At 43.1% G+C, this 25459-nt stretch overlaps 1 protein-coding gene across 1 annotated transcript in view; it reads right to left on the reverse strand.

The window, feature by feature from the left end:
- The window catches only part of ACOT12 (acyl-CoA thioesterase 12), a 517871-nt gene that overhangs the window by 319172 nt on the left and 173240 nt on the right, over window positions 1–25459 (reverse strand). Inside the window, exon 5 of the mRNA XM_085640749.1 lies at window positions 16390–16525. Coding sequence (XP_085496875.1) covers window positions 16390–16525 — 136 coding nt within the window. The remainder of the gene's footprint in view (window positions 1–16389; window positions 16526–25459) is intronic.

The following is a 25459-nucleotide window of genomic DNA, read 5'->3' on the forward strand; positions in this document are numbered from 1 at the left end:
GTCTTTCACGTATGTGGCCCAGGTTTGGACTAGGGGTTGTAAGTAAAAGTCAACAAATCGACCAATAGGTTCATGAATAGAGCCGCATCCTGCAACGATGGGGCGAAAAGGAGGGTCTATTGCATTTTTGTGCATCTTAGGTAGCATATAAAGGTGCGGTACCTGAGGGTTTGAAACAGTGAGATATTGTTTTATATTGTCTTTTATCACCCCCATGTCTAATGCATGATTTAAAATGCACTCTAGTGTTTTTGCAAATTCTTTCGTAGGGTCCGATGTCAATAAAATGTAAGTATTGGTGTCTAGTACGTGTTCCTCCACCTTGCGGTCGTAAAATGTTTTGTCCATGACAACGAGGGCAATTCCTGACAGCTAGGGTTTTAGGTACTGGCAGGAACTGGTTGGCCCATCTGTATAGCGTTCAACGTGCACTTAATAATCTCCCTAGAAGGTCTCTGGGTGGGCAGACGCCATACGAACTGCTCTTTGTCATAAAGATGTTTGTCCCGGACCTTGATGGTCTAGACATGGCGGCGTCAGCCGCACCCTCTGACGTAGATGAGCACTGTGCTGTATTACAGAATCTACAAGAGCCCAGAGACCGTCTTGCAAAGGAACACTTGCCCTCCACAACTGATGCTGCGCTTCAGATTCCGGTAGTTGGCTGGCTACCTCGAGTTGGTGACCTGGTCCATGAGAAGGTGGAGAACAAGAAGGAGTTCGGCCCCTCTTATCGTGCTCCAGTACCAGTGCTTGACGTGCAGGGTACAAGAACAGTCATTTTACCTCCACTTCCCGGTCGCAAGGATAACAGGTACATCTCTATTGACAATGTCAAACTACAGCGAGTGGCCGATTCTTCTTAGTATGACTCCAGCGGTCTCTTGTCCAGCAATGCTGAGAAATTCTGTTTGGGCTCCGGCAACTACCAACAGGCCTGACATTGCCATCGAGATGCATACAGTTACTAATCCTTTACTGCCTCCACCGGCTGGTGGTCCAGTTGAAGATACTGAGTATACTGAGTATACTTATCCCACAGATGTGTTGTTGCCTGGTTTACATTCAAGTGCAGTTGACCAGTCACATTTTTCATTTGACACTAACTCTGTGACTTCAAACGCCCCATCGAAAATTTCTATTTTTGCTGCTTGGTTTAAAAGAATTTTTTTATTCCCCCTTGGACTTACATTTGGCTGGTGCTTATAACTATTTTTTTGTTTACGTCAATTGGATTTGTGGTCGTATTTTTTCGTCTAGTAAATGGACACTATCTCACAGAAAGATCTACAGTTAGAATAATTGATGGAACTTTGGCCCCCCCACTCCTCATCGCACATAATGAAAAGGGACCAGACTTTTGTGAATATTACTGCCTGGCCTGTGTTGGATGGGATTGTATGGGATGCTGTTAAATTTTAAATTCATGGTCCAACAGAGGTGATTAATGTCCCCAATGTACTTCGTGTTTCTATGGGGGATGTTGTTAAACAAAACGTTCGCTCTGATGATTGGGATGTCCAAGCTGTAGAGGCTCTTTTTTCTGATTTGAAATATTATGCTGCTTTTGATGCTGAAGATTTGTATTTAGACACGGCTAATTATGGGAGTTGTTTTGCTACCAACACTATGGCAATCATTTCCTGCATAAAGCGAATACATTTAGAAATGTTGTCAAATATACGCAATGGGAACATTTCCCAGTACCCAGTTAAGGCAGCTCCAAAACTCTGGTGAACAAATGTACATATTTTACTGATGTCAGTGTATCTGAACCTGAAGCCTTTTATTTTAGAGTGGCTGCTGAGTCAGCTTCCAAAGTTAGACTGAACCACACTAAATTATTGTATTCCAAGTCCTTTATGGATGATTTGGCTATAGGGGGCTATGAGCTGTGGAAAGATACCATTGATCTTAAATCTGTTTGGGGTTCTAAAGCCTGGCAGGTACAAGGTACAGAAGCTCTGCATCGTGCTTGCCTTATCCCAAACCACATGTTGTTTTTGAATTCTACCATTTTTCAAACCACCTGCTTTGGATTGGCTACTTCTAAAAAGATGAATTCCCCCTCTAATCCTGATCTGGGTGCTTATCCAAAATGGAATAATCACACAGATCTGACCCTTGTTGCGTTGCAGTCATTCATTACTAATACATCCTTCAACATTTTCAACCAAGACCCTGAAGGGTGGTTGATATGGCAGAAGAGCTCAGATTCCTGTAATCATCATTTTCTGGGTCTATACCCGGGCTATACACAGGTTAGAGTGGACCCCCAATTTGAATCTTCCCATTCTGTTACTACTTATTCTGTAGGGAAGTTATGTCAGAACTGGCTGCAACATTCCACCTTGGCATCGGTTAAACTTAATTTATCAAAATTGAATAACAAAGTGGATTTAAATGATTTTGTTAAGGGTCCTGTGGGTGGCAGGTCCAAAAGATGGGTGTATGCTGTTCATAATGAAGTTTTGAAATTATCTCAAATTGAAGCTGCGTCCAGATTAAGGGCTATTGATCAAGCAAATTTGGAAAAAGTGCTAGCTGTAATCGATAATAGCATTAACACCATTTCTTCCAGAATTTACACATTGGATAATATTGTTTCATCTGTTGTGGATATTGTACAGGATGATATGACTGTTTTATACCATGGTCAAAATCAATTGCGTTCTATAATGCAGTTTGCATGGACTTTACAAACATTGAAGGCTTGGAAAGTTCCTTGGGACTATATGAATACATAATCTTTATTCCTGCCGTTTAATCTGACTGCAAAAGAACAGTTCATGTCCATGAAAGATGCAACACACTCTTTATTGCATATTGAAAAGTTGGAACCTTTACCTTTCTCTGTGGCCGAATCGAACTCAGCTATGTGGTTTATCCACGGTTTAATCACCTTGCCGTTTCCATTAAGTTCAGTTCATGTATGAAACATTATGCCCTAGGCAGATATGAACCATTGGGTACTGCTTTCCTGCATGAAGTTTGGTCGCACCCATTTACATACAGGTGCATGAGAGAGGGTAAAGAAGTTTTTTTAAAAGGAGAGGAATGCACTTCCACACCTGATCACTCAGTAGTCTGTAGGAACATCCAATTGCATGGCGCCTGCAATGTTCAGGCACCGAATTTAGCTTGCATTCTGAAGGGAAATCCTGTGCCAGCAATTACACCGACTTTTACATTATTAGCTAACGGTAGCTATTTGCTTTTAAATAATGAGGCATGGTGCAGGATGCTAGTGGGGATTCCGTACATTGTAACTGTCTCACAACGCGTAAAAATTTCCTTTTCCTGCCCCCGCATGGGAGACTGGATGTATCCATCTGGCCTTCCATCCCAACCTTGAAAGCAGAGTTCAACAAGATGAGCAGAATAAGGGCTCTATTGTCTCAAAAAGAAGTCGCTCTGACTTCCTCCCGTGAAACATTCGTCCTTCACGCGGCAATCACCCGCACTGAGGTGCATGCGCTTTTAAATACTGATCTCCCCCTTCATTTCGGTGCTCTGATTCATACTATATTCAATGCCTCGTCAACAACTGGCTTGGTGCATTTTTTAAAAGTTGTGGGCTCCAGCCTTGTAACCTCCTTCCAAATAATATTTGGTGTGATACCGGCATTTTTTCATTCTATTTTTTCCAGTGTCTTCGGCGGGCTACCATTGATTCTCGCCCTGACTGCTGGTGTGCTCCTGTTGGTTTGTTTGCTCCGCAATAGCTGCCCGATCAGTATCACACGACAACCCGCCGTGGCTGTTTCAGCTGCGCGACCGGATGCGTGAATACTATGGAACATTACCGCTGGCCACTTTAAGCGTGACCTATGGATTATCCTTCCGGTTCTCTTACTTTACTTGCGTGCAACCTGTTTTCCATTACATAGATTGTCCATTCAAATGGGCTCTGGATTTGTGCCTCTCGAACACGGTGTCTCCTGCCCCGGATTATGATCGACTAATGAGTCCCTTGGTGGCTCATGAGTTGGACTGTTCTGGCATCGGGATTATGGCCTGTGGAGCGGCACATGGAGTCCTAGGGAATTGGGACATATATGTGGCACTATATGACTTCTTGGCGAGAAGTTATCTTGAAGAACACGCAAGTTGTCCTCTGATTGTGCTAGAGGCTCCAGTTATCAAAGAACTTGTATGTTCATTTACTTTACTTGACTGGATGGCTGAATCTTTTACAGAACATTATAATGACTTCCTCTTGGAGGCAGTTGCTACTTATTGTGCCTACACGTTGATGGTCTAACTTGGAAGTTGTCCATCTTCCGCAAGTCCAAACCCAGATTTTTTCTTTTTTACTCCACATTAGGCTCTGTCACACCTCTGTGAGACGGTTTAATGTTTTACTTTTTCGAACAAGTTTTTCGAACTGTCACTACCAATTATATGGATTGGCAATACATGAACTTGGTTCTGTCTCAATCGAACTTGAACTCTGCGTTCCTACTTTGCTTCCCTATTTTGTTCGTGGTCCGATCAAGGGAGGGTGTAGTGGAGACGGCGTTCTATGTGCACACATTGCTATGTTAGCATAAGCGCTTTAGATGTAAAACGCCATCTTGCCACTTTGCTGCTTTTGCACACGACACTGCAGGTAGCTGTTATTACAAGAAAAACTGCTTGCTTTCTTTTTCTTCACATGAGAACGGTCTGTTGTTCACATCCCTAGACGTGCACCGCGACCTTAGTCTGAACACTGTGTGCAGTGGCCGTCAAGGTCAAATAACAATGTATGCTTTTGAATTCAGGTTGATTGGCCCACGCTCTAGCCATAACACGCACACAGCTGCAAATATCTGAAACGCTGGTGCCTTTAATATTGCATTTGCATGCATGATTCAGACACTTGGAGAAAACCTTTTCCAGACACAGAGCAGAGCTGATCATGTGATGTTATTCACCTAAGCTGATATTTACGGTATGGGGTTCCCCATTCAAGCCTAGAGGCCTTCTATTAGTTTCATAATACTAGCTTATTAGCGAAGGGAGGGTGGTTGTTTTCCACTATCATTTGTAATATGATTTCTCCCTTCATTTTCTATGGTATTGTAGCAATGCTGATGGTTTTGTTTTTAATCATTTGTCTGCTTATGTTAGCCAAAGTACTGCATCTTAGAGCACATAGTTAAAAATATTTGTTGTGGACTGATATGAAAATAATAACGAAAAGGTGTTTCTGATTCCCACCATTCCTGAGAGTACTCTAAAGTCGCTTGTTCTGGGTTGTCTAATCAGCAGCTTCGAGATGATACGGAGAACAAATGAGACACTGATGCTAGTCGGATAGTGGTTCTGGGTACTGAGGTGAGTTTTTGGTACACCGCAATTCACTGAGGTCCTGGTTTCCTGTGCATAGTTCTGTGCATGAGCTGAATCTCTGCAACAAACTCTTAAATAAGTCCTTGTCAGCTCAATATTGGGGTGTGTGAACAAAATGATGTTTATCAATGCTATTAAATGGTAGAAAATTAAACTGAAAATCTACCTTAATGATTAAGTTAACTCTTCATTTTAATTTTCTCCCATTTCAAAGTGTCACATTTACAAACGGCAGGCCTTTTGCTCCCAGTAGCCTGTGGCCATATTTATAATGGAAAAAGAGTCCTCTTTTTTAAATGGGAGACATTTAAAGTGAAGAAAAGTATTTCTATGAAACATTAAAGGGCCCCTTATGATGGCAGGCGGACTTTGTCAGCCCACCACCGTAACGGTAAACGGAACCGACCGCCAGAGGTGTGGCGGTCCCACCAGGCCCATTAGAATGCGACCTCCACCCTGGTGGTCACATCCCGCATGCTTTACATTGCGGCGGGCGGTGCTGTAAGCAGCACCTGCTGCAATGTAAAAGATGCATGGTGTGTATTGGCATGCACAACGTGACAGGCACCGCGCGGTGCCTGCCACCTTGTGAATTTGAATGTAGGGGGTACCATGGGTACCCCCCAAGTGCAGCTCCCCACCCCCCAGGGGCCTGCAACGGGCCCCCAAAGTAAACTCCACATGCCTTTCCATGGCAGAGTCTCCTTCATGGAAAGGCATGCACACCGCACCCATCATAATATGGATGGCGGTGCCACCATATTATGGGCCTTTTCCGCCCGGCAGGCAATGGTGACGATTGCCTGCCGGCGGAAAAGCAGTGGACGGTCTTTCCGTCTGCCATGGTACCCCCCACCATGCTAACGTGGCGGGGGGTAAATGGCCGTCCGGCGGGGTGTTTTTGCGGGCGGATCGCCACTGCCGGTCGGGCAGTGGCGATCCGCCCGCCATGATAATAGGCCCCTAAGTCTTAATATTTTTCTCCACTTTCAATTAAGCCAATTACGTCTTAATGTCTTATGAACCATGTTTCTTCACTTTAAATTCCTCCCAATAAAACAAATGGCTGTATTTTCCTGTTATAAATATGGCATCTTGTCTACAGGTCCCTGGGAGAAAGATGCCTGGTGTTTGTAAATGTGACACTTGGAAATGGGATTCAATTTAAATGACAAGTTTTATCGAATCCATATAAACAAAGTTAGCTCTTCATTTTAATTTCCTCCCATTTCAGTGTCACCTTTACACACAGCAGGCATCTTGCGCCCAGTGGCTGGTAGACACGGTGCCATAGTTATATCTGAAAAATACAATTATTTTTTTAAGTGGGAGAAATTTAAAGTGCAGAAAAATGTTTCATATCATGTACATTTTTGCAGAACGTTTTCTGCACTTTACATTTCTTCCATTTGAAAAAATGGGTATTTGTTTTTATTATACATGCAACGGTGCCACATATAACTAAAGGCATTCCAGTGCGACAAGTACATACGACATTGGCTCTCAGTCACCCATACCCGTGCATGCCATTCATAGGCACACATGTTCATACATCTTCAAAGACCACACTCTCACTGACACACATGGTAGTCCTGTCATAGTGCCCCTCGTCAAAGTATTTTGTTCAAACCATAGTATCTGGCTCTATGGACATTAGGCTTAAAGTCAATGGAGCTGGGCGGGAGGCTGTCTGGTAGCAATACGTAAGTTGCTTAGCCTTCAGTAGCTCACAATAATTTTCACTGGTCAGAAGTAGCTCTCACTACAGAAAAGGTTGGAGACCCCTGCTTTAGAACATATCCGCTTGCATCATAATCCAGCTCAAGGGACAAAAACTCTTTTGGAATCCTCTAAATTCATGCTACCCTGTGCAGATAAAGCAAGTACATGCATTTTATAAAATGGGCCATCCAGAGAAGAGACTAGAGTAGTTCTCTTTACCCAGTCCCACAACACCAACAATCAACAATATGCATTCTCGACTTTTCCTTTGTTTGTTGATGGGGGCTTATGTTTTGAGGTATATTGTTGCATCATTGACAGGATGGGCCCTTTAAAAGTGAACACCTAATGAATTGAAGTTGTGCATTTGTTTTTAGCATTACACAGGCCACAATTCCACATTTTCCCCTCACTGCACTTACTCACACAACTATTTCAGCACCTCTTTGAGGTGCTTTCAAGTTGTTTTGTTTCTTTCGTTTACAAATACCTCCTCCATTAAAGCGTTCGATTTCAAACGCTACAAACCAGAGATACTTATCACCGACATGATTTAGAAAACAATTGTCTTGCACTTGTGAAGCTCCTATTTACTTTTGCTTGTTCTTTGCATCGACTTCACTCTTGACTTAACTCAAAAAGACCAAAATACACAAAATATAACGACAAAAACTGGAAACAAACCTACCTGACAGCTGGTAATGATCTGATCGCAAACATCTGACAAAATAGGTTTGATTACCTTCAATAAAAACATGACGTTCTTAATGCTATTAAAAAACACTAAAACTGTTGAAGCTTGTGCAATAACCACAGCAGTGCCCTTCCCAGGCACATCATGAGGTTTTAGTACATCTTAGACAGTTAACATTTTTGGTGCCAGTCACCTCTTGCCTTCCACAAGGGCAAAGCATCACCCTTTTTTCCTGTGATAGATGAATAAAGAGGGCTGCACTTGTTAACTGTATTCTGTGTTCTCATTTCATAAAATGCACTTATATGTGATATGAATTAATGAACACAGGAGTGATGTTGCTGTTAGCCAAGAGACTATTAAATTTGAACTTGGGCCCCCTCTTCCTCAACTGTGAGCCACACTATACAACACACCAGGTACTCCAGTGCAAGTGGTGTGCTTTCACCCTCATTCCTATGGGGAGAGGTACATTACAAGGATGCTTGCTTTCTCCCTTATTTTTCGCCCTAGTCATAGAGCCACTAGAGGAACGGATCAGGAAAAATATTCCTATCCAATTCACAGCTTTTTGGAAGATGCAGCTGAAGACAGGGTTTCATTATATGCCGACGACATTAACTTCAGCGCCGGAATACACCCTGCCTTGGCTGACACAGATGCTACAGAAATATGGGAAGACATCTGAACGGTAGGTTAAATGGCAAAAGTAAACCAAGGAGTAAGACACCGGCGCTCCTATGCACTGTCTGACACACACTCAATTACAAATAGCTGGGGGATCATCTCAGGCATCAACTTAACTTTAGAGAAGAAGAATTTGAACATTGTGCCTTTGATTTACTGCACATAGAAAGAACTGGAGGGACGGTCCTTTCTCCTTATATCTATGATAAGTATGTCTGTTCTATTTACAAAGTGTCCCTCCCACAATTTCTCTACACATTACAAAACTAATCCTATGTATGGTCCATGGCAACATTTTTTTAACGGAATTACAATCCATGGTCTCACAATTTTTATGGGTGGATAAGAAACCTAGAATCTCATTTGTGAAATGCACTCACACTCCATATGAGGGAAGGCTAGACACTGTGGATATTGACATATTCTATTTCACCTTTCAGCTGCCTCCCATAAATGATTAGCTGCTTAGCGACAGACAAGACCCAACGATACGGATAGAGCCAAATCTGTAGGAGAACCCTGGGATACTTTCATTAATATATCAGGAAAGCAGCCCTCTTTTAATGCCACAGATCACTGAATTGCCCTTTTTATCCTGGCACAAAGATTTGAAACACCTCAAATGGATGGATAAATTGACCAAAGAGACCCCTTTGTGGAACGAGACATGTTTGGTATAGGTAACAAAGATCCACCGCATGGGACCTGATTGAAACATCAAAGCTAGGGATGTATGGGCTGGCACTCACACAAATCCATTCAGCAGTAATCTGAGGAGTATGAGCTGCATCATGCACAGGTCTTTAGATACTTTCAACTATGCTATGCTCTAGAATCACATGATGCAGCCATGACAGAGGATCTGGAGTCCAAACCCTAGAACCAAAATAGCAATGTCAACAGTACTTTGTAAAGGCATCTCTAGGATAGATATGTTCCTGGTCCTCAACACTTCTCACGCATTAGGTAGGACAAGGGGCAGTTGGGAAAAAGATATCAGTGAAATGGAGGACGCTGAATGGCAAGAGGCAACAATGACAACCCTTTCCGTAGCCATCTCTTCTAGACTCAGAATCTTCTAATTTAACTACAGGTACTACAACCTTAAACTGCTGAGGAAAATGGGCAAAGCCCCAAGCCTGGCCTGCATCTGCTAACGCGTAGCCACGGAGCATTTTATCACACTGTGTGGGAGTGCCACAATTTCCATAAAAAAATGGCAGCAGATTCATACAATATTGGGCCAAGTACTTTGGAGGCCCATCCCTTCATACCCCGAGATGGCCCTACCCTGGAGTGATGAGGGGCTGGGCAGTCCCAGGTCAGCCAGTTCCCTGGTAGGGATAGGGTATTTGGTTGCAAATCATGGCATCACATGCCATTAGACGAGCAGTCTCCCTCCACTCAGCGAGTGAAGTTCCCCTCCACCCAGCGAGTGGACTAGGGGAATAGATTATTACACTAAAGCTGAGGGGCATGGTGGGGGTGTGCCCAGTTTTCATAACCTCCTGTGCAGCTGTATCAATCAATCAAACAGGACTTATAAAGCACGGCTAATCACCTGTGAGGGTATCCAGGTGCTGAGAACCCTGCTGCTAGGGAGGGATCAGTTGAACAGCTGGTTCTCGAGTCCTTACCTGAATACCAACAGAGAGGATGAGGTCTGGAGGTGAAGTGGAAGGTCGTTCCAGGACTGTGCAGCCAAGTGGGAGAAGGAGCATCCTCCACTGTTGCTTCAGCGGATGCACAGAGTGTGAGCAAGGGAGAGGGAGGCGGAGCGCAGGTGTCTGGAAGGTTGGTGGAAGTTCAGGCAATGGTTGAGGTTTGCTGGTCCTTGGTTGTGTAGGGCTTTGTAGGTGTGGACCAGCATCTTGGTTTGACATATCTTCTGAATGGGGAGCCAGTGGAGCTTCCTGAGGTGTGGGGTGATGTGGGTTCCCTTTGGGAGGTCCAGGACGAGTCTCACCATGAATTCTGTATGGTCTGCAGTCTCTCCAGGAGGTGTGAGGTGATTCCTACATAGAGTGTGTTGCTGTATCCAGCCAGCTGGTTACCAGGGCTTGAGCGACGGTTTATCTGGTGTTGACAGGGAGCCATTTGAAGATCTTATGAAGAATATTAAGAGTGAGGAAGCAAGCAGAGGAGACAGAGTTGATCTGGCTTTTCATGGAGAGCTTGCGGTCTAGAATGATGCCAAGGTTATGGGCATTGTCTGTTGGAGTTCGTATTTTGTCTGTGTTGAGTTTTAGGCAGTTGTCTTTCATCCAGTCGACGATGCCCGTCATGCACCTGCGGAAGCTGGCCATCAAGGTGGAGGGATCTTTTGACAGCAAGAGGATGAGCTGAGTGTTATCGGCGTAGGATATGATGTTTAGTCCATGGGGTCTGGCAATGTTGCCCAAGGGAATCATGTAGGTGTTGAACAGTGTAGAGCTGAGGGACGTTGCAGATGATGTTCTTATTTTCAAAGGTGAAATATGGTCATCTGATTCTCTAGGCTCTTCCGATGAGGAAGGAGTAGATCCATTTGAGGGTGTTTCCTTGTATACCATTGCGTTGAAGCCTCTTCATAAGGGTGTAGTGGGATACAGTGTCAAATGCTGCAGAGAGGTTGAAGAGGATCAGGGCCGTCGTTTCTCCCCAGTCAATGAGGGATCAGATGTTGTCGTGGCAGTGATCAGGGCGGTTTTGGTGCTGTATGTTTGGTGCAGAATCCGCATTGGGAGGTGACCGGAAGATTCTTGTTCTCCAGGTGTTCTGTGAATGGGTGGTTGATGGCTTTTTTGTGAACTTTGGCAGGAAAGGGGTGCAGAGAGATGGGATGGTAGTTCTTGAGTTTGCTGGGGTCGGCTGACAGTTTCTTGAGAAGGGGTTTGACCTCTATGTGTTTCCATTCTTCGGGGAAGGTGGCTGTGGTGATTAATGCACTGAAAATGGCGGTGAGTTTGTTGCTAATCATCTTACTCCTGATCTTGAAGATGTGGTGGGGACAGGGGTTTGTCGGTGTTCCTGAGTGGACGGAGTTCATGATGGCTGTGGTGTTTTGAGTGGTGAGCTGGTCGCATGTGGTGAGCAGGTGGTCGGGGTATGCATCTGTGTGGGCAAGGAGGCTGAGGTTTGGGGTTTGGAGTTCTCGTAGATGATTGAGATCTTGTTGTCGAAGAAGTCTGCCAGGGTGTCACAGAGTTCCTGGGAAAGGATGATGATGTCTTTGGTGACTGAGGGGTTAGAGAACTCTCTGATGATGTTGGAAGAGTTCTTTGCTGTGGTTGGAACTGACTTCGATGTGGTCGGCAAGGGTGCTCCATTTTGTTTTTTTCAAGAGTTGCTGCTATTGGTTGAGGGATGTCTTGAATGTGGCTCGGCCTCCATTAAGTAAGTCCTGGTAGGGGGAGGGATGCTGGGAGGCGGTGGACGGGGCCAGCGAGGGCGGGAAGCAGGAGTGAGAAACAGTGGGGAAAACGGCAAGTGGGCGGAAAAACAACATAAATTAAGACAGGAGAAACAAAGGCAGCACAAAACTAAACAAGTTGGACAAAATAACACAAAGATGAGTCAAACAAAGATGAGCACAAGCAAACAACTCAACAACCAGCGAAATGTTGGGAAACAAGGCAGGAAAGCGAGTGGGCAGAAAAACAACAGAAATTATGTTAGGAGAAAGAAAGGGAATCCAAAAATGAACAAGCTGGACAAAATAAACAAGATAAGTCAAACAAAGAAGAGCACAGGCAAACAACTCAGCGACCAAAGAGGCAGGGAAGCAGCAAAGGGGGAGCTGTCACGAAGGAGCTGCCGTGACTATACTTGTCTTAGTTTTTTTGCTACTTCTGCAGATTGCTATATGATATTACTAATATCTTGCTGAAACATATGAATCACCTGCAGGATTGTTGTTTATTTTTTGTTTGTGGTAAAAATCAATATTAAAGCCCAGGCTTGTGGCACTGTGGTATGCAGTTTAGACACTAGAACATGCCTCTTCTTGATAAACACACATGAACAATACATTATGCATTCTTGCTTTCCTAGGGCTAAATCAGTGCCCTATATTAGAAATTGATATGAAGTGTTCATATGTCATTTGCATGTAAATTGCATCAAAGTCTGCTATGTTGGTATCCCATATATAAGGCAGTCCTTGTGGAAAAAGGAAGTTTTAGAAGTTGTTGGGAGAAATTATACCTCAAGTAACAGAAACATTTAAATCAATATGACATTTTGTCACAGAATTTTGTTACAATTCTATTAGTGTTCCTTTCTTTCCTACTGCATTTGAACGCATTGGTCTTTGCGAACAAAGTGGTACAAAAGATAGATACAAACATAGCCAAAATAAAGGAATTGAAAATATAATAGGAACATTAAAAAAAATCATGATAGCATGTGGGAATCAACTTTAATCTGAGGGGATCTGGAAAAAGAGAAGAAATGTTTTGAGGCAGGGCAGTGGCATGTGTGGGCCCTGAGAGCATGGATCTGAGAGCACTAGTATCTTATTTAACATGTCAAAGAAGGTGCTTATAGCCCCAGCCTATCATCACAGTTGTTTGTGTGACATTGTCTGTCATTCATGGTAAGCCCTTACACAGGCAAACTCTTTTACATAAAGATACACAAGGTATGAAATGGACTAGAGCACTAGAGCAATCCATGTTAGAACTGGAACTGTCATGTTATAAGTTCATGACTTGTTGCGTAGATTGTTAGATATAAGTGATTATTCATTTTTTCGAAGTCTTCTGCTTGTAGAATAGGGTCATGAGCTCTAGTCATTTACTGGTTGTGAGTCTTAGATCTCCCTTCCATTCACAGTATACAGAAAAGGTGGCACCTTAAGGGTTGGGCTCTGCTGCTAGTCAGCTAATAAGTAGGCCAACAGCTGGTCCTCTTGTACTGGCTCAAGACTTTTGAGAGTCTCTTTACTTTTCATCTCTTCCTACCGAACAGGTTGCCAGAATTTGGTACAGAGTCTCAGCTTCTGGGTTACTGCATTAGCATAACTCCGAAGACCACGAGCCCATGCATTGTTTCTCGTATTCGTTTTGGCTTTGACCAACACAAATGGCCTTTTCTGCTCATATCGCCACAAATTTAGTGGACTGCTATCAGTTTCAAAAATCTCTATCCCTGGGATGCTGTTCAGGGTTTCCATGTTTGTTGTCCAAAACATACTTTGTAATCCTTTATTGAGAAAGGCCTTTGTTTCTAGGATGGCATGAGCATCTTTGCATTGACCATACTCTTTCCACTGGTATATTCAGCAGGCCTGCATCTGTTGCAAAGAAATTTTTCAGTTGGCTGAAAGTTTCTTCCTCACTCAGGTCATCAAAGACCTGAGACCATCAAAGACCCATTAATTATTTAAGGAAGGGCTACCAAACTTTGAGTAGCTGATGCATTTCTTTTTGCAGCACACATGAGAGTTGCTTTTCTTGGCCCGGATTCAATATCAGGATTCGCACAATTTGCGTCTAGAATTGCACTGGGGAAGCATGGGGTGCTTCGAGATATTTTCTCCATTACTTTCTCTGACTTTGTCTGAGGATTCTAGTTTCACCTGCACGCACCAATAGCTCAGCTCCACATTAAGTTTTGAATCCATTTTTGATTCTGAGATTACTAAAAGGTACATAAATAATCCTGCATCAAACGATTGTGAGAATCTGGTAAGATTGCTAATGCTAATTCGACCTTTTTTGAAGCCTCCACGTAGTGGACTTTTTCAGTTGCTCTCAAAAACAGTAGTCCCTAAAAATGTATAGGAAGTGACTTTCTCCAAGTGATACTTCCCTATGCAAACATTTGTTTGTTTTGATTTCTTAGTCTCATAACCTCATGCTATCACATTAGATTTTTTGTGATTGATTTGGATTTAATTATTTTTACAGTGTTCCTCTGCTTTTGTGAGCAATTACTGTACCGATTCCTTGGTTTTTGGACCAGAACAGATTAAGCAGAGTATATCAAGATTGCTGTTTTGGTCTGGGCAATTTTTTAAAGGGTTTTCAATGTAAAATATTTGTCATTCACAAATTAATTGAACAGAAGTGAAGCCATGAGGCATCCCTGCTTCATTCTACACCTGGTTGGGATTTCCTAGGATAGTGCTCCATGCGATCCATATTGCACTTGCATGCTGGGGATAGTGTAAACTCTGCAAACTACTATTGCTGCCGCGTGTCACTTGACTGGTGTATTCTCCGGCTTAGACCATGCTTTCTCCCTTTTTATCAGGTTGAAAGCAGAAGAATACACTAGGGAGACTGATAGGTTGGATTTCTTCTGGATGGTATTCTTAAGTGTGATCTGCTGTTGTCTGTATGCCCACAGTTGACAAGCCGCCTTGGAACGGAATTGTTATCTACCCTTCCTCTACCAAGATTAGTAAATTGTACGCAGTTACTTTGGTGCTTATTTTCACCCTACCATCTCTTTCTGCACATAGAGTAATTTCAATTTTTAAAAAATTGACCTACTGTCTTACTAACTGCAAAGTACACAAAACACATGCTAACTCAGTCTAAAACTATTAGGCTGGGTACCAGGTCAGGACCATGAGGTCACATTAAAATAAACTAAAGAACAGGCTCAAACAATAGCCCTTCATGCAGCACGTGAAGCTGAACTGCACTAATCTTCTGACTGACTAGTATATGAATAAATGGATAGTCACCGGAGACATCAGCATGAGCCCAAGTGGACCAAGAGCTCCATGCTGAGGCTGTTTCCAGGACAGCGAAGTTCCCTTAGCGAGGTTCCCTTCTCCCCAGCAAAGGACACCCTAGCAGGCGGTCTGCAGATGATCCAACTCTCTGCTGCTCTCTGTGGTGCCTGAGGGCTCACAGTTTTTCATGGTTAGCAGGAATATCCATGAGGCACTACAGGAGACGGAATGCCATAGCCCCAAAAATATTGGCACACCGAAGTAAAAGTCAGCTGTGTGCCTGTGCCTACAAGTGATAGGTCATAATTCATAGAAACAAGGTCTGTGGACATTTATGGCACAGATGAAACTAACATGTGCAAGAAATCTACCATGTGGCAGTATTTTATGCAATCGAAAACTTAACCAAGCTTTGGGAAATGTAATCTCTCAGGGAAGTGTCTAGGAGGGGCCGTTTCGAATAGAATCATTTACACAAAGGCAGTTGCCCGGGTGCTAACTGCACGTCAGTGCACTCATCACCCCATTGAACAGGGATGCTGCAAACCGAAAGAGGTGTGGTGTAAACAGTGTACCACACACACTTTTAAAAAATTCCTTGAAAATTTTGCCAAAGCCCACAAAATAAACATTCAACATATTTCTAAAGACTTTTCACGCTAGAATTGAGAAATTAGCTTTAGCATTTAAAAAAGGGTTGGGGATGGGGCAGTAACTGTGCAATAAGGGTGATAAAGTTCCCGAAACACACTAATATTTCAGGTAACCGGCTTTCTCCGTTTGTAAATATCTTTTCCATGTGAGAAAAAAATCAGAAAAAAAAGTTGCACATTTACCATTCACTGTAAACATGCGAAGTGTTAGTCTATGGACAGTCTAGCGGATTACAGCGATGAGAAATAGGAGTATGTCTGGAAATAAATGATTTGGGCATATTTCGGAGCATAAGCCTCGGTATTTTAAGAATTCCATATAATGCATAAATCTACCCAGAAATCTGCAAAATGCATTTGCAGGCTACCACGGGCTAGGCAACAGAGCAGGCCGGGGGGAGGGGACCTGTACATTCATTTGAACCAGAGATCAGCACTCTCTTTCTCCAACTCACCACCTCAGCACCCTCTCCTCAACCTGTCTCAGTCTCTTGGCCAAGAGCACAGATGCTTCTGTGAACTGAGGAATGGCCAGAACAGTGAGGGGTAAGCAGATACCCAGGTGCATTGGTTAGTTAACAAATCAATCTTTGTTCCCAATTGCAAGGAACTATTTAGGCTCTACTCACCTTTGGGCATGTCAATCTCTTCCAGTAAGTTCTTGAAGGCATCTTCGTGATCCAGTCGGATTCGCCTACGTTCTGCCGCAAGGTTGTATTCTAGACAATCCTGTGCTGATTGAAGTTGAACTGGTTTTAACTTGACCTAAAAAAACACCAAACCACAATTTAGCTGAAAAAACTGTTGCCCTGTTATATCATCTGTGCAACGGAAAAGTAATGAAAGCACAGTTATAAAGAACTTGCACATTACAGGCAAAATATATTCATGAATATCTATCAATGTATGGAAGCTGCTAATCCTGTTAACCACAGCAAAATAAATTATAAAGGGAATAACTTTATTTATTTATTTGGAGTTTTATATAGCACGAACAAGACCCTAAGCCCTTTATCGTAGTTTACAAAGAAAGGAATACAACATAAGGAAATAGAACATTAAGTAAATCTGCAAAATATAGATAGATACTCATGGATAACAAACGTCCAGGCCTAGAGCATAAGATGATACCAAAGGGGATGATGGACGGAGCGTTTGAGCAAATCAAACACTCACCCCCAGTCAACTGATCTGGGTTTAATCCATCATCATTCTTTAGCTCACTCCACCACCCCAGTTCAGACATGGCCATGTGAAAATTAGTCTGACCCTGTGCCTCATGGGAACAGTCCAGCCCGAACTGCCAAGCCATGTCTTCCCTGGACCGGAAACAAGCATCCTGGGACCGGTTTCGGGTTCATAACCCTCACCAGCCAGGCTATCTTGAATCCAGTGGCAAAGTAGCATAAAATGGCGAGAAAGAGATTTCGGGTGAGTAGGAGGAAGGAATCGATATGGGGGAGATGGGGCGAGTTCTCAGTATGAGAGGAGCTTGTTGGATAGAAAGATATTTACTTCTTTCTTGAAAGTGGATGTGGAAGGGTTGCATCTGATTTCAGTAGGGAGAGATATCCAAATGTTTGGGGCAATTCCAGAGAAGGATCAGTGATAGGTTTTCTTTTTCTTTTTTTCTTTTGGAGGTTTAAAAAGTAAGGAGTTAGGGCTTCTGGTGGGTCTGTTACTACCCGATGGGGTCAATTCTGGGCCTGGTAGAAGGGCGTATTGTGGTATAAAGCTTTGTGGGTCATACAGGCAATTCTGAGCTGGATCCTGGGCTCGTAGGATAGCCATTTTAGAGACTGATCGGGGTGATATGAGCATGTTTTTTTAACCCGTAATGAGCCTAGCTACTGCTTTTACTTTATTTATACAACTTGTAATGCACACAGCTAACCCAAGGGGTTTCCTGGTGCAAGACAGACATGGGTAGGATGTCCCAGAGTGTTAACGTAAAAAAGACAGGTCTTCAGGCTTTTGCAATAAGTAAGTAAAGCATTGCCGTTTCTAAGAGCAACAGGCAGATAATTACTCAGTTTTGGACCTAGGTAAGCAAAAGAGGGGCCCTTAATACAGGTTAGACGAAACCTCGGTACAGCAAACAGAGCTTGATTCAAGGATCTCATAGACCTAATAGGCAGGTAAGGAACTACCAGTTTCTGGATATAGCATGGCCCTAATCCGTGTTGGCCTTAAATATATAACGCAGTGCTTTAAACTCAATAAGCTTAGAAACCTTACGCCAATGCAGTTCCTGAAGCAAGTGAGAAACTGAAGCAGATTTCGGTAAATGGAAGAGTATCCTTGCAGCTGCATTTTGAGCAATCTGCAAACGATAGATTGAGGTCTTATCAGCACCCAGGTATGGCACATTACCATAATCGAATCTGGATATGACTAGTGCCTGAATTAAAGTTCTTTGGACAGCTAAGGGAATTAACCAAATAATCTTTTTCAACCATTTAAGGACTGCAAAATAGGTCGCAGTTACTTTAGTCACCCGTGATTTCATAGAAAGCTTTTCATCAGTAGGAAAACTCAGATTTTTCATTTTGGTGGACAGGATGGGCAAAGTCCCTAAGGATTCCGGCCAGTGTCTTGTTCCGCAGAGAGAAGCGTTGTTCCTCAGAACCATGACCTGTCTTGTCACCATTAAGCTTGAGTGAATTTTTATTCATACATGAGGAGATTTTCACCATTCCCAGGTTCAACAAAGACAGGTCATGGTTCTGTGCCGATGATAAAGAAAAGATGATCTGTGTATCATCTGCATTTGAAAGATTTAGTGTAGCCTTCAGAGTTGCAAGTGAGGTTTTCAGGAGGCTCAACAGGGTAGTGCTACCATAATCCAATTTCGATAGCACAAGTGCATGTACAGCAGTTGTGAAGTCTGCCACGGGGAGGAAAAATTTAAGTTTCCTATGAATATACAACTGATAGTTAACTTTTCTAGTGATGGTGTTTTTACATGGGAAGGTCTTTGTCCAGGGTTATACCTAGGGTTTTGGCAGAGTCAATGATGTGTGGTGTGCAGTTCAGGGCAGTATGAAAAGGGAGCCATTCTTTGACGTTAGGGGTGGAGGTGGGCTGTGCGATTAGCACGAATTCAGTCTTCACGGCATTGAGTTTGAAGTGATTGAGAGTCAGCTACTGTTGTGTCTTTGTCAGGGTGTTGTTGAGGGAGTGGATATCATCAAAGGAGGTGATTTTCATGTAGAATTGGGCATCGTAGGCATACATGTGGTAGAAGATGTTGGAGAATTTGAGGAGTTCAGTTAGGAGATCCATTTATAGGTTAAACAGTGTCGGGAGAGAAAAGAGCCTTGGGGAAAGTCCAGTGACAATGGGGAAGGATCGGAAAAGTGTGTGATTGATTAAAAGGTGCTAGGATCTGTTGTGAAGAAAGGAGGAGAACTAGTTCAATACGGTGCCGGAGAGGTCCATCCTGTGTTCTATAAGGTTTAAAAGGGTAGCATGGATGATGGTATCAAAGACCACTGACAGGTCCAAAAGGATCAGGAGGCAAGACTTGATCTGGTGAAGAGAGCGTAGGGCATTGTAGACAATGTGAGCCATTGCCGCTCCGGTGCTATGACCGGAATTGAAGCCAGATTGACAATGGCCAAGGAGTTGGAATTGCTCGATGTGATTGTGTAACTGTGCACATTTTTTTTCTAAGAGTAACACAGGGATGTTGGAGATGGAGGGGTAATTGTTGGGGTTCGATTGGTTGGAGTTTGGTTTCTTTAGGATAGGGGTGACCTGGCCAATTTTAAGGCAGTCAGGGATGGAGCCTTGGGTGAGTGAAGCATTGATTATCCTAGTCCATAGAAGGAGAACGAGGTGGATGGTCATCTTCAGGAGTTCGGAAAGGATGGGATCGTAGAAGTGGTTGGAAAATTTCAAGGAGGACAAAAGATTATGGAGGCTGTTCTCAGAGGGTTTTGATGCTTGACCAAGTGGCATTATTTTTCGGTGGAATGGGAAGATGTTTCAGGCATAATTGAGGATCAAGTGGTGTGTGGACTGGGGAGGGTACATGAGGGAGTAGTTTGCTAGCGATCTGGATCTCGTTAGTGATTTGCATGGTTTTCTCAGTAGTAAAGGAGGCAAAGGTTGCGCAGGTGGGTAGTAATTTTTTGTCGGTGGAGGGGGGGTCAGTTTTGGGGGACATTGGTTTTTGATAATTTCAAACCGTATTTTGTGTCGGTTTGTAGAAGTCTAGTTGATTTTGGAAGAAGACTGCTTTGGAGTTCCTAAAGTGCCTATTGTAGGTGCTGCATCTTTGATGCAATAGTTTGAGGTTGGCCAGGGAGGGGGGAGTGTCTCCATGATCTTTCTACTAGTCTGGAGTGACAACGTTCTTCATTAAGGTAAAGGTTGAACCAGGGTTTGGATCTTTTTGAGGGGATTATTTTTAGTTGTTTGGGGGCAAGTGAGGCCATGATTTTGGACATGGAATAAAAGTTGTGATCAGTGAGATCCTGGGCATTGTTCATGGAGGAGGGTGGGATTAGGATGTAGTTACAAATAGCCGATGAGGTGCTTGTGTTAATGTTAGGGGTGTCACTGACCCAGTGTCTGGCTTTCATTGGTTGTCCCTTAAAAGTCTGCCTTTTAGTTTAGGGAGAAAGCGATGCAGTGATGATCAGTCGCAAGCTAGAACAGAGTCAATCTGTAAGGTGTTTTGTATGTTCATTGGATTTTCTATGTAGGTATTAAATGGATTTTAGGGTGCATGAATACTCCTATTGGCAATATTTCCCATAATTCTAAGAGGCAATACCTGGCCTGAAATATTATGGGTAGACATTTAGCAAAATAAGTAATTCACACACATGTGCAAATCCAAACACATCATTTATCAGACTGGGTTACACAAGTATGTTTTCTCAAAAGGAAAGATGAAATTCCTTTTACATAATTTTTCATGTATTACAAACAAATGTGCACAATAAAATGCTTATTAAATCATTTAATAATAAACTAAAATTGCCAGCAAACTAGTTATATGCTAGCTTGTGTTCCGAGTTGCAAGAACTGCCTTTAAAGATCTACGACATACACATTGTACAGGATTGTTCAGTGATCATCCTTTTACATCTGGCTAAAAAAACACCTTGTCACTCTTTCACGGCTAATTGATCCACAAGAACCTTACAGAGACTCTGCTGCTGAATGAAGCAGATCAGTCTTTTCATTGGTCACTGCAATCTCGCTATCTGGTGGGATTGAATATTGCACTAGGTATGTGCAACAACAACAAAAAAGCCCATCAGCCTTAGGGGATCATATTAGGTTCTTGAACAGGACCTGCAATCAATACTGCAGGTATTTTGGGGTTTGACCATGTGCCCGACCGGAACATGCCGATGCTCATTTAAATTAAAGGTGACAACATTTTAGTACTTGGAAGATGCCCATTTACAATGGCATTTTGGTGTATGTAAGCAGTCCTTCTCTAGAACTATTTTTACATATTCTTATATGACTATGTGAATTTTCACCAAGACATCGAACATTGGAATAAAATGGAGAATTTAGGTAATATGCATATTCTATTAGTACAAATAGAACGGACTATACCTTCTATGCACTTCTAACAGGGAGTTGGACATTACACGGCTGACTCCTAAAGGCAAGTAAGAGTACATAAAAGAGTGTACTCTTGTTGTACTCCTTCCCATGCACATAAATGCTTTTGTGAATCAACCCATTTTCTTTTCAACTGTACAGAGATAAGTCATTGGCATGAGCAGGGATTTCTTGCGGTGCTTAAATGTGGAGTGTCGTTTAGGATTGGAATGTTCCCTGCATGGTAAATGGATGTGTTACCTTTAGGGTTGTACCCAACTATATGTGAAACTGGTATCATGACATTTTAGTTGACCCTCCCATTATGCTAAGAGGACCAGGGCAGTCTCTGGTAATGCGAGGTCTACAACCAGTTCAGTGAACTGTAGGGGTGGACAAAGATTACACTCATCGTAGGTGTAAGACTAAAATCCATAACTTGGGTGAATGTATGTATATATTTGTGTAGCGCGAGCATGGCAAACAATGCAACAGAGCATTGTACGGGGTCAAAGGCAAGAATACAGTCAAGAAGGGCTAAAAGAGTTTACTGGTGTTTAATTGGGACCATGTTTTTGACCATCCTTCCTAAGGAGTTTAGGATGTAGGGCAATGTGTTAAGCCCAGAGGGCAGAATTACCCTCCTTCCTAAGGGGGTAAGGATGTCGGGGCAGTGTGTTAAACCCAATGTTCAGGGGGTCCACCGTTACACCCCAATGTAGAAGAGGGTAGGTGAAACCCTGGTTGTATTTAAGTGTATGGTGATGGGGGTACGTGGTTACACTCCAATGCACTAGAGTGTGGAAGAAGCCCTAGTCCTGTTTGAGTGTTGCATTGTGGAGAGCAACGGCCTGGTCCTGTTAGAGTATATGTGTTGTGGAGGGATACGGGTAGTTGGTGTTCCCCGATGAATGAGCAGAAATATTTTGGGTTATCTGTACACTGGTATAGATTGCCTGTGGAATTTACCACCTTACACCCCATGGAGCATTGAAGTTATGGATTGAGTGTCTGTATATTTCATTGGGGTGATATTTATAGTTTTGTTGGATTGGTTTTTTTTTTGGGGGGGGGGGGTCGTTTTCCCATTCTTCGTCCTGTTGAATTTTGTCATTGTTTTCATAAGGGGGGAGATGTGTTGTGGCCTCTTGCTATCTTATGCCTTCTCTCCACAGCATTAATGTTCCCTACTGCTCAGCCAGTGAGTGAGGTCATTGTATGGTTGGAATGTTGAGAGTGTTTGTGTTTGGATGAGAGGACAGTTAAAGTGAGAGGGGCTGAACAGCAGAATGCTGCTCCTGGTGTGGCTTTATCTGTAACCTACAACTAAGCTAATAAACCTACTTCTTTTATAACCTACAAGTACCTATCCTTGATTGTAACACAAAGCGCGGCTGATTAGTTCTTTGTGAGCACTACATTTAGTTGATAGTAGGAGTGAGGGGTGGGACTACAGATTCTGTTATTTAAGGCAAGGACATTTCTAGGCAGGGTTTGTCCCAGATTTCAAGAAGGTTGAGACCATTCAGGTGCAGAGATCAAACACTTCATTTTGTCCTTGTTTCGGATACACCGCTTAAAGCCAGCATCATTGGTACCTCTGAGTCATTACCTCGCACAAAGGTTGTTTCTGATGAGCAGCCAGAAAAATCACATTTGGAAGAGAAGCAACCCAAACCAATTCTAAAACCTTAGACAGTAGATCCACATCCCCTGTCTGAAAATTTTGGTAACGGTGAAATCCAAACCACCCCACTTTGTCCCATTTTCAAGTTCTTCATGGCAAAGGAAGGGAGGACTTGAAAGACTGCTGTATGACCAGCACTGGCATCTGCAGGATTGCCGGTCTTCCAAGGTGAGTGGCCATCACCTGAAGTCTGCACTTTTTGCTGGAGAAGCTAAGGGCCTGCCTAAAAACCAGAAGCCAGCATGCCTGCTGAAAGGGAAGGATTAATCTATCTCTGCAGGCCTATCTAGAAGAAGAAGCCAGTATGTTTCCGGTATGGGGAAAATCGAGAGAGCAAGCGGACTTAGCAGGGGCCCGGATGTGGCGTAGGTCTCCCCTAAACATTTCTGGTCAGGAAATGCATCAAGCCTGCTACAACAATAAAGTATCGAGAGTGATAGGGAATTCCACTATGGCTGGAAGGCTGGTGCTGTCACTGCTGACAACGCAGTTCTAGGAATAATCTGTCAATGCACAGTGAACCTCCTGATTGGCCCAGAGGCAGCAAATGTCGAAATCATCCACAAGGTTGAGACTGGACTAGAGGCCACACCTGCAGTACCTAAGAGCTACTGAGGAAGTTGTCACACTGAAACCCTGAAGTCTCCAAGTTTCAAGTGAGGCAGTTGCTGTAGCCCTGACCGCTCAGGAGCTGCTGCTGCAGAAGTAAGGCTGCTGAACACCGCTCTTCTCCTTCTGCCAGCACTGCAACCCCTAGAAGCAGAGGCAGAGCTTGAGAATATCTGACTGAAGATGAGACGGAAGTCTGCAGCATGAACTAACACTTTTCATGAATAACCTTCAGAAGGGAAAAGAGAACTAATGCGGGGGTCCAACAGGCCAGCAAAACAAACATTCCTTTAAGGTAACCAACCAGAAAGGAACAATCAGATATATATTCATCAAATAATGGAATTTAGAGATGTGGAAAAACTTCTGGATGCTATAGTTAAGAGGTAGTGATAAGTGGCCCCCAACTATGAGATTACATACGAAAATGATGGTCCGAGATCTATCTATACCTTCGAAAACAAATTTTCCCAAACAACAGGTAACTTGTATTGATGAAAAGCAGTTGGCATAGCTGGACCAATTTCAGCTCTCAACGGACTTGGGGGGCGGGAACTATGGGTCAATAGATTGGTATTTCGAGTAGAGGGCAACCTATCAAACTCCAGAGGGCTATTGTAACAATTATATGTCAACACCCTATGTGTACGGGGGGAGGGGGTAAAAGGGCTCCATGGGGGCTGCTGCTTTTGATGATCTGCATGATGACTTTGAAGCATAAAAGGAAAAACACGTTTTAATAAATAGATTGGTATTCCACTATAATAAAAAGAGCTGCTAACTGCTTGCAAGTAGGTATTAGAAATAATGTCAGTAGTAAGACACAAGCAAGTGCAAACAGGTCAAAGTCAGCAGGTTGATTTAATTCCCAGTGTCAGGATTTAAAGATACATTGAGAAAGCCAAGATAACACAAAGGGCAAATGAGGAATTAAGACTGGGCCCAGGTATTCAGAGAAACCAAGGAAGAATATGTTGCACTAACTCAAAGAAATGAGAGACTCCTTTATAATGCAAACTGGGAGGAAAATACTATCGGTATTGACTTCGAAAGATATGAAAAAGGTTTGGATACTTGTGCAAAGAAGGTCATATAAAAATGATAAAGCCCAAATTGCAATTGTCACTGAAGATGACTGTCCATTATCTGTCAGCACTGTTTCGAAATTAATATGTGAACCTGAGTGAGGAAGGAGTCCAGCCCAATGAGGATGTATTGTCCCATCTGTCAGGAAAGCCATCAAAATAGAATCTCTACACTTAACTTGACAAGGGCAGCGAGCCCAAATAACCTGCCGGAAATTATAATGAAAACTAATATTGAGTGCTGGGTTAGGTTTTTTAGTATAGCTTTTAAATCATTTATTCAGTTCCAGTAGCTGGAAAATCGCCATAATACGGCAAATACTAAAAAGAGACGACTATTGCCAATCTCAAAAAGGACCACCTCATAAGCTTGCTGATGCAGGTATAAGACTTTCTCTAAAGCCATACTGGTTAACTTGAAGGGTTGGCTAGAGAAACAAAGGTTAGTGACCGTTGAACAATGGAGCTTTAGAGAGCGGAACGCGAAGATGAACGACTGTTTTAGCCCAGGTGCAATGGCCCAAAAAGTGATAGAAACAAAAGGGAACCTCTTTAGCCGTTTACATCCTATACAGGTGTAAGTGAGACTGGGCCCAGGCCCTCCCTTCCATCCATCTTCCCAGTGATGGCCCATCCAGTCACACCTAAGCTCCCTTTGTGTGTAACTGTCTAGGAGGAATACACATAGCCCAACTGCCAACTAAACCCAGCCATGAGATAAGAAACAGGCTGAAGGCACCAAATGGC

The sequence above is a fragment of the Triturus cristatus genome, chromosome 2_1, assembly GCF_964204655.1.
Source record: "Triturus cristatus chromosome 2_1, aTriCri1.1, whole genome shotgun sequence".
In the NCBI taxonomy this organism is placed as follows: domain Eukaryota; kingdom Metazoa; phylum Chordata; class Amphibia; order Caudata; family Salamandridae; genus Triturus; species Triturus cristatus.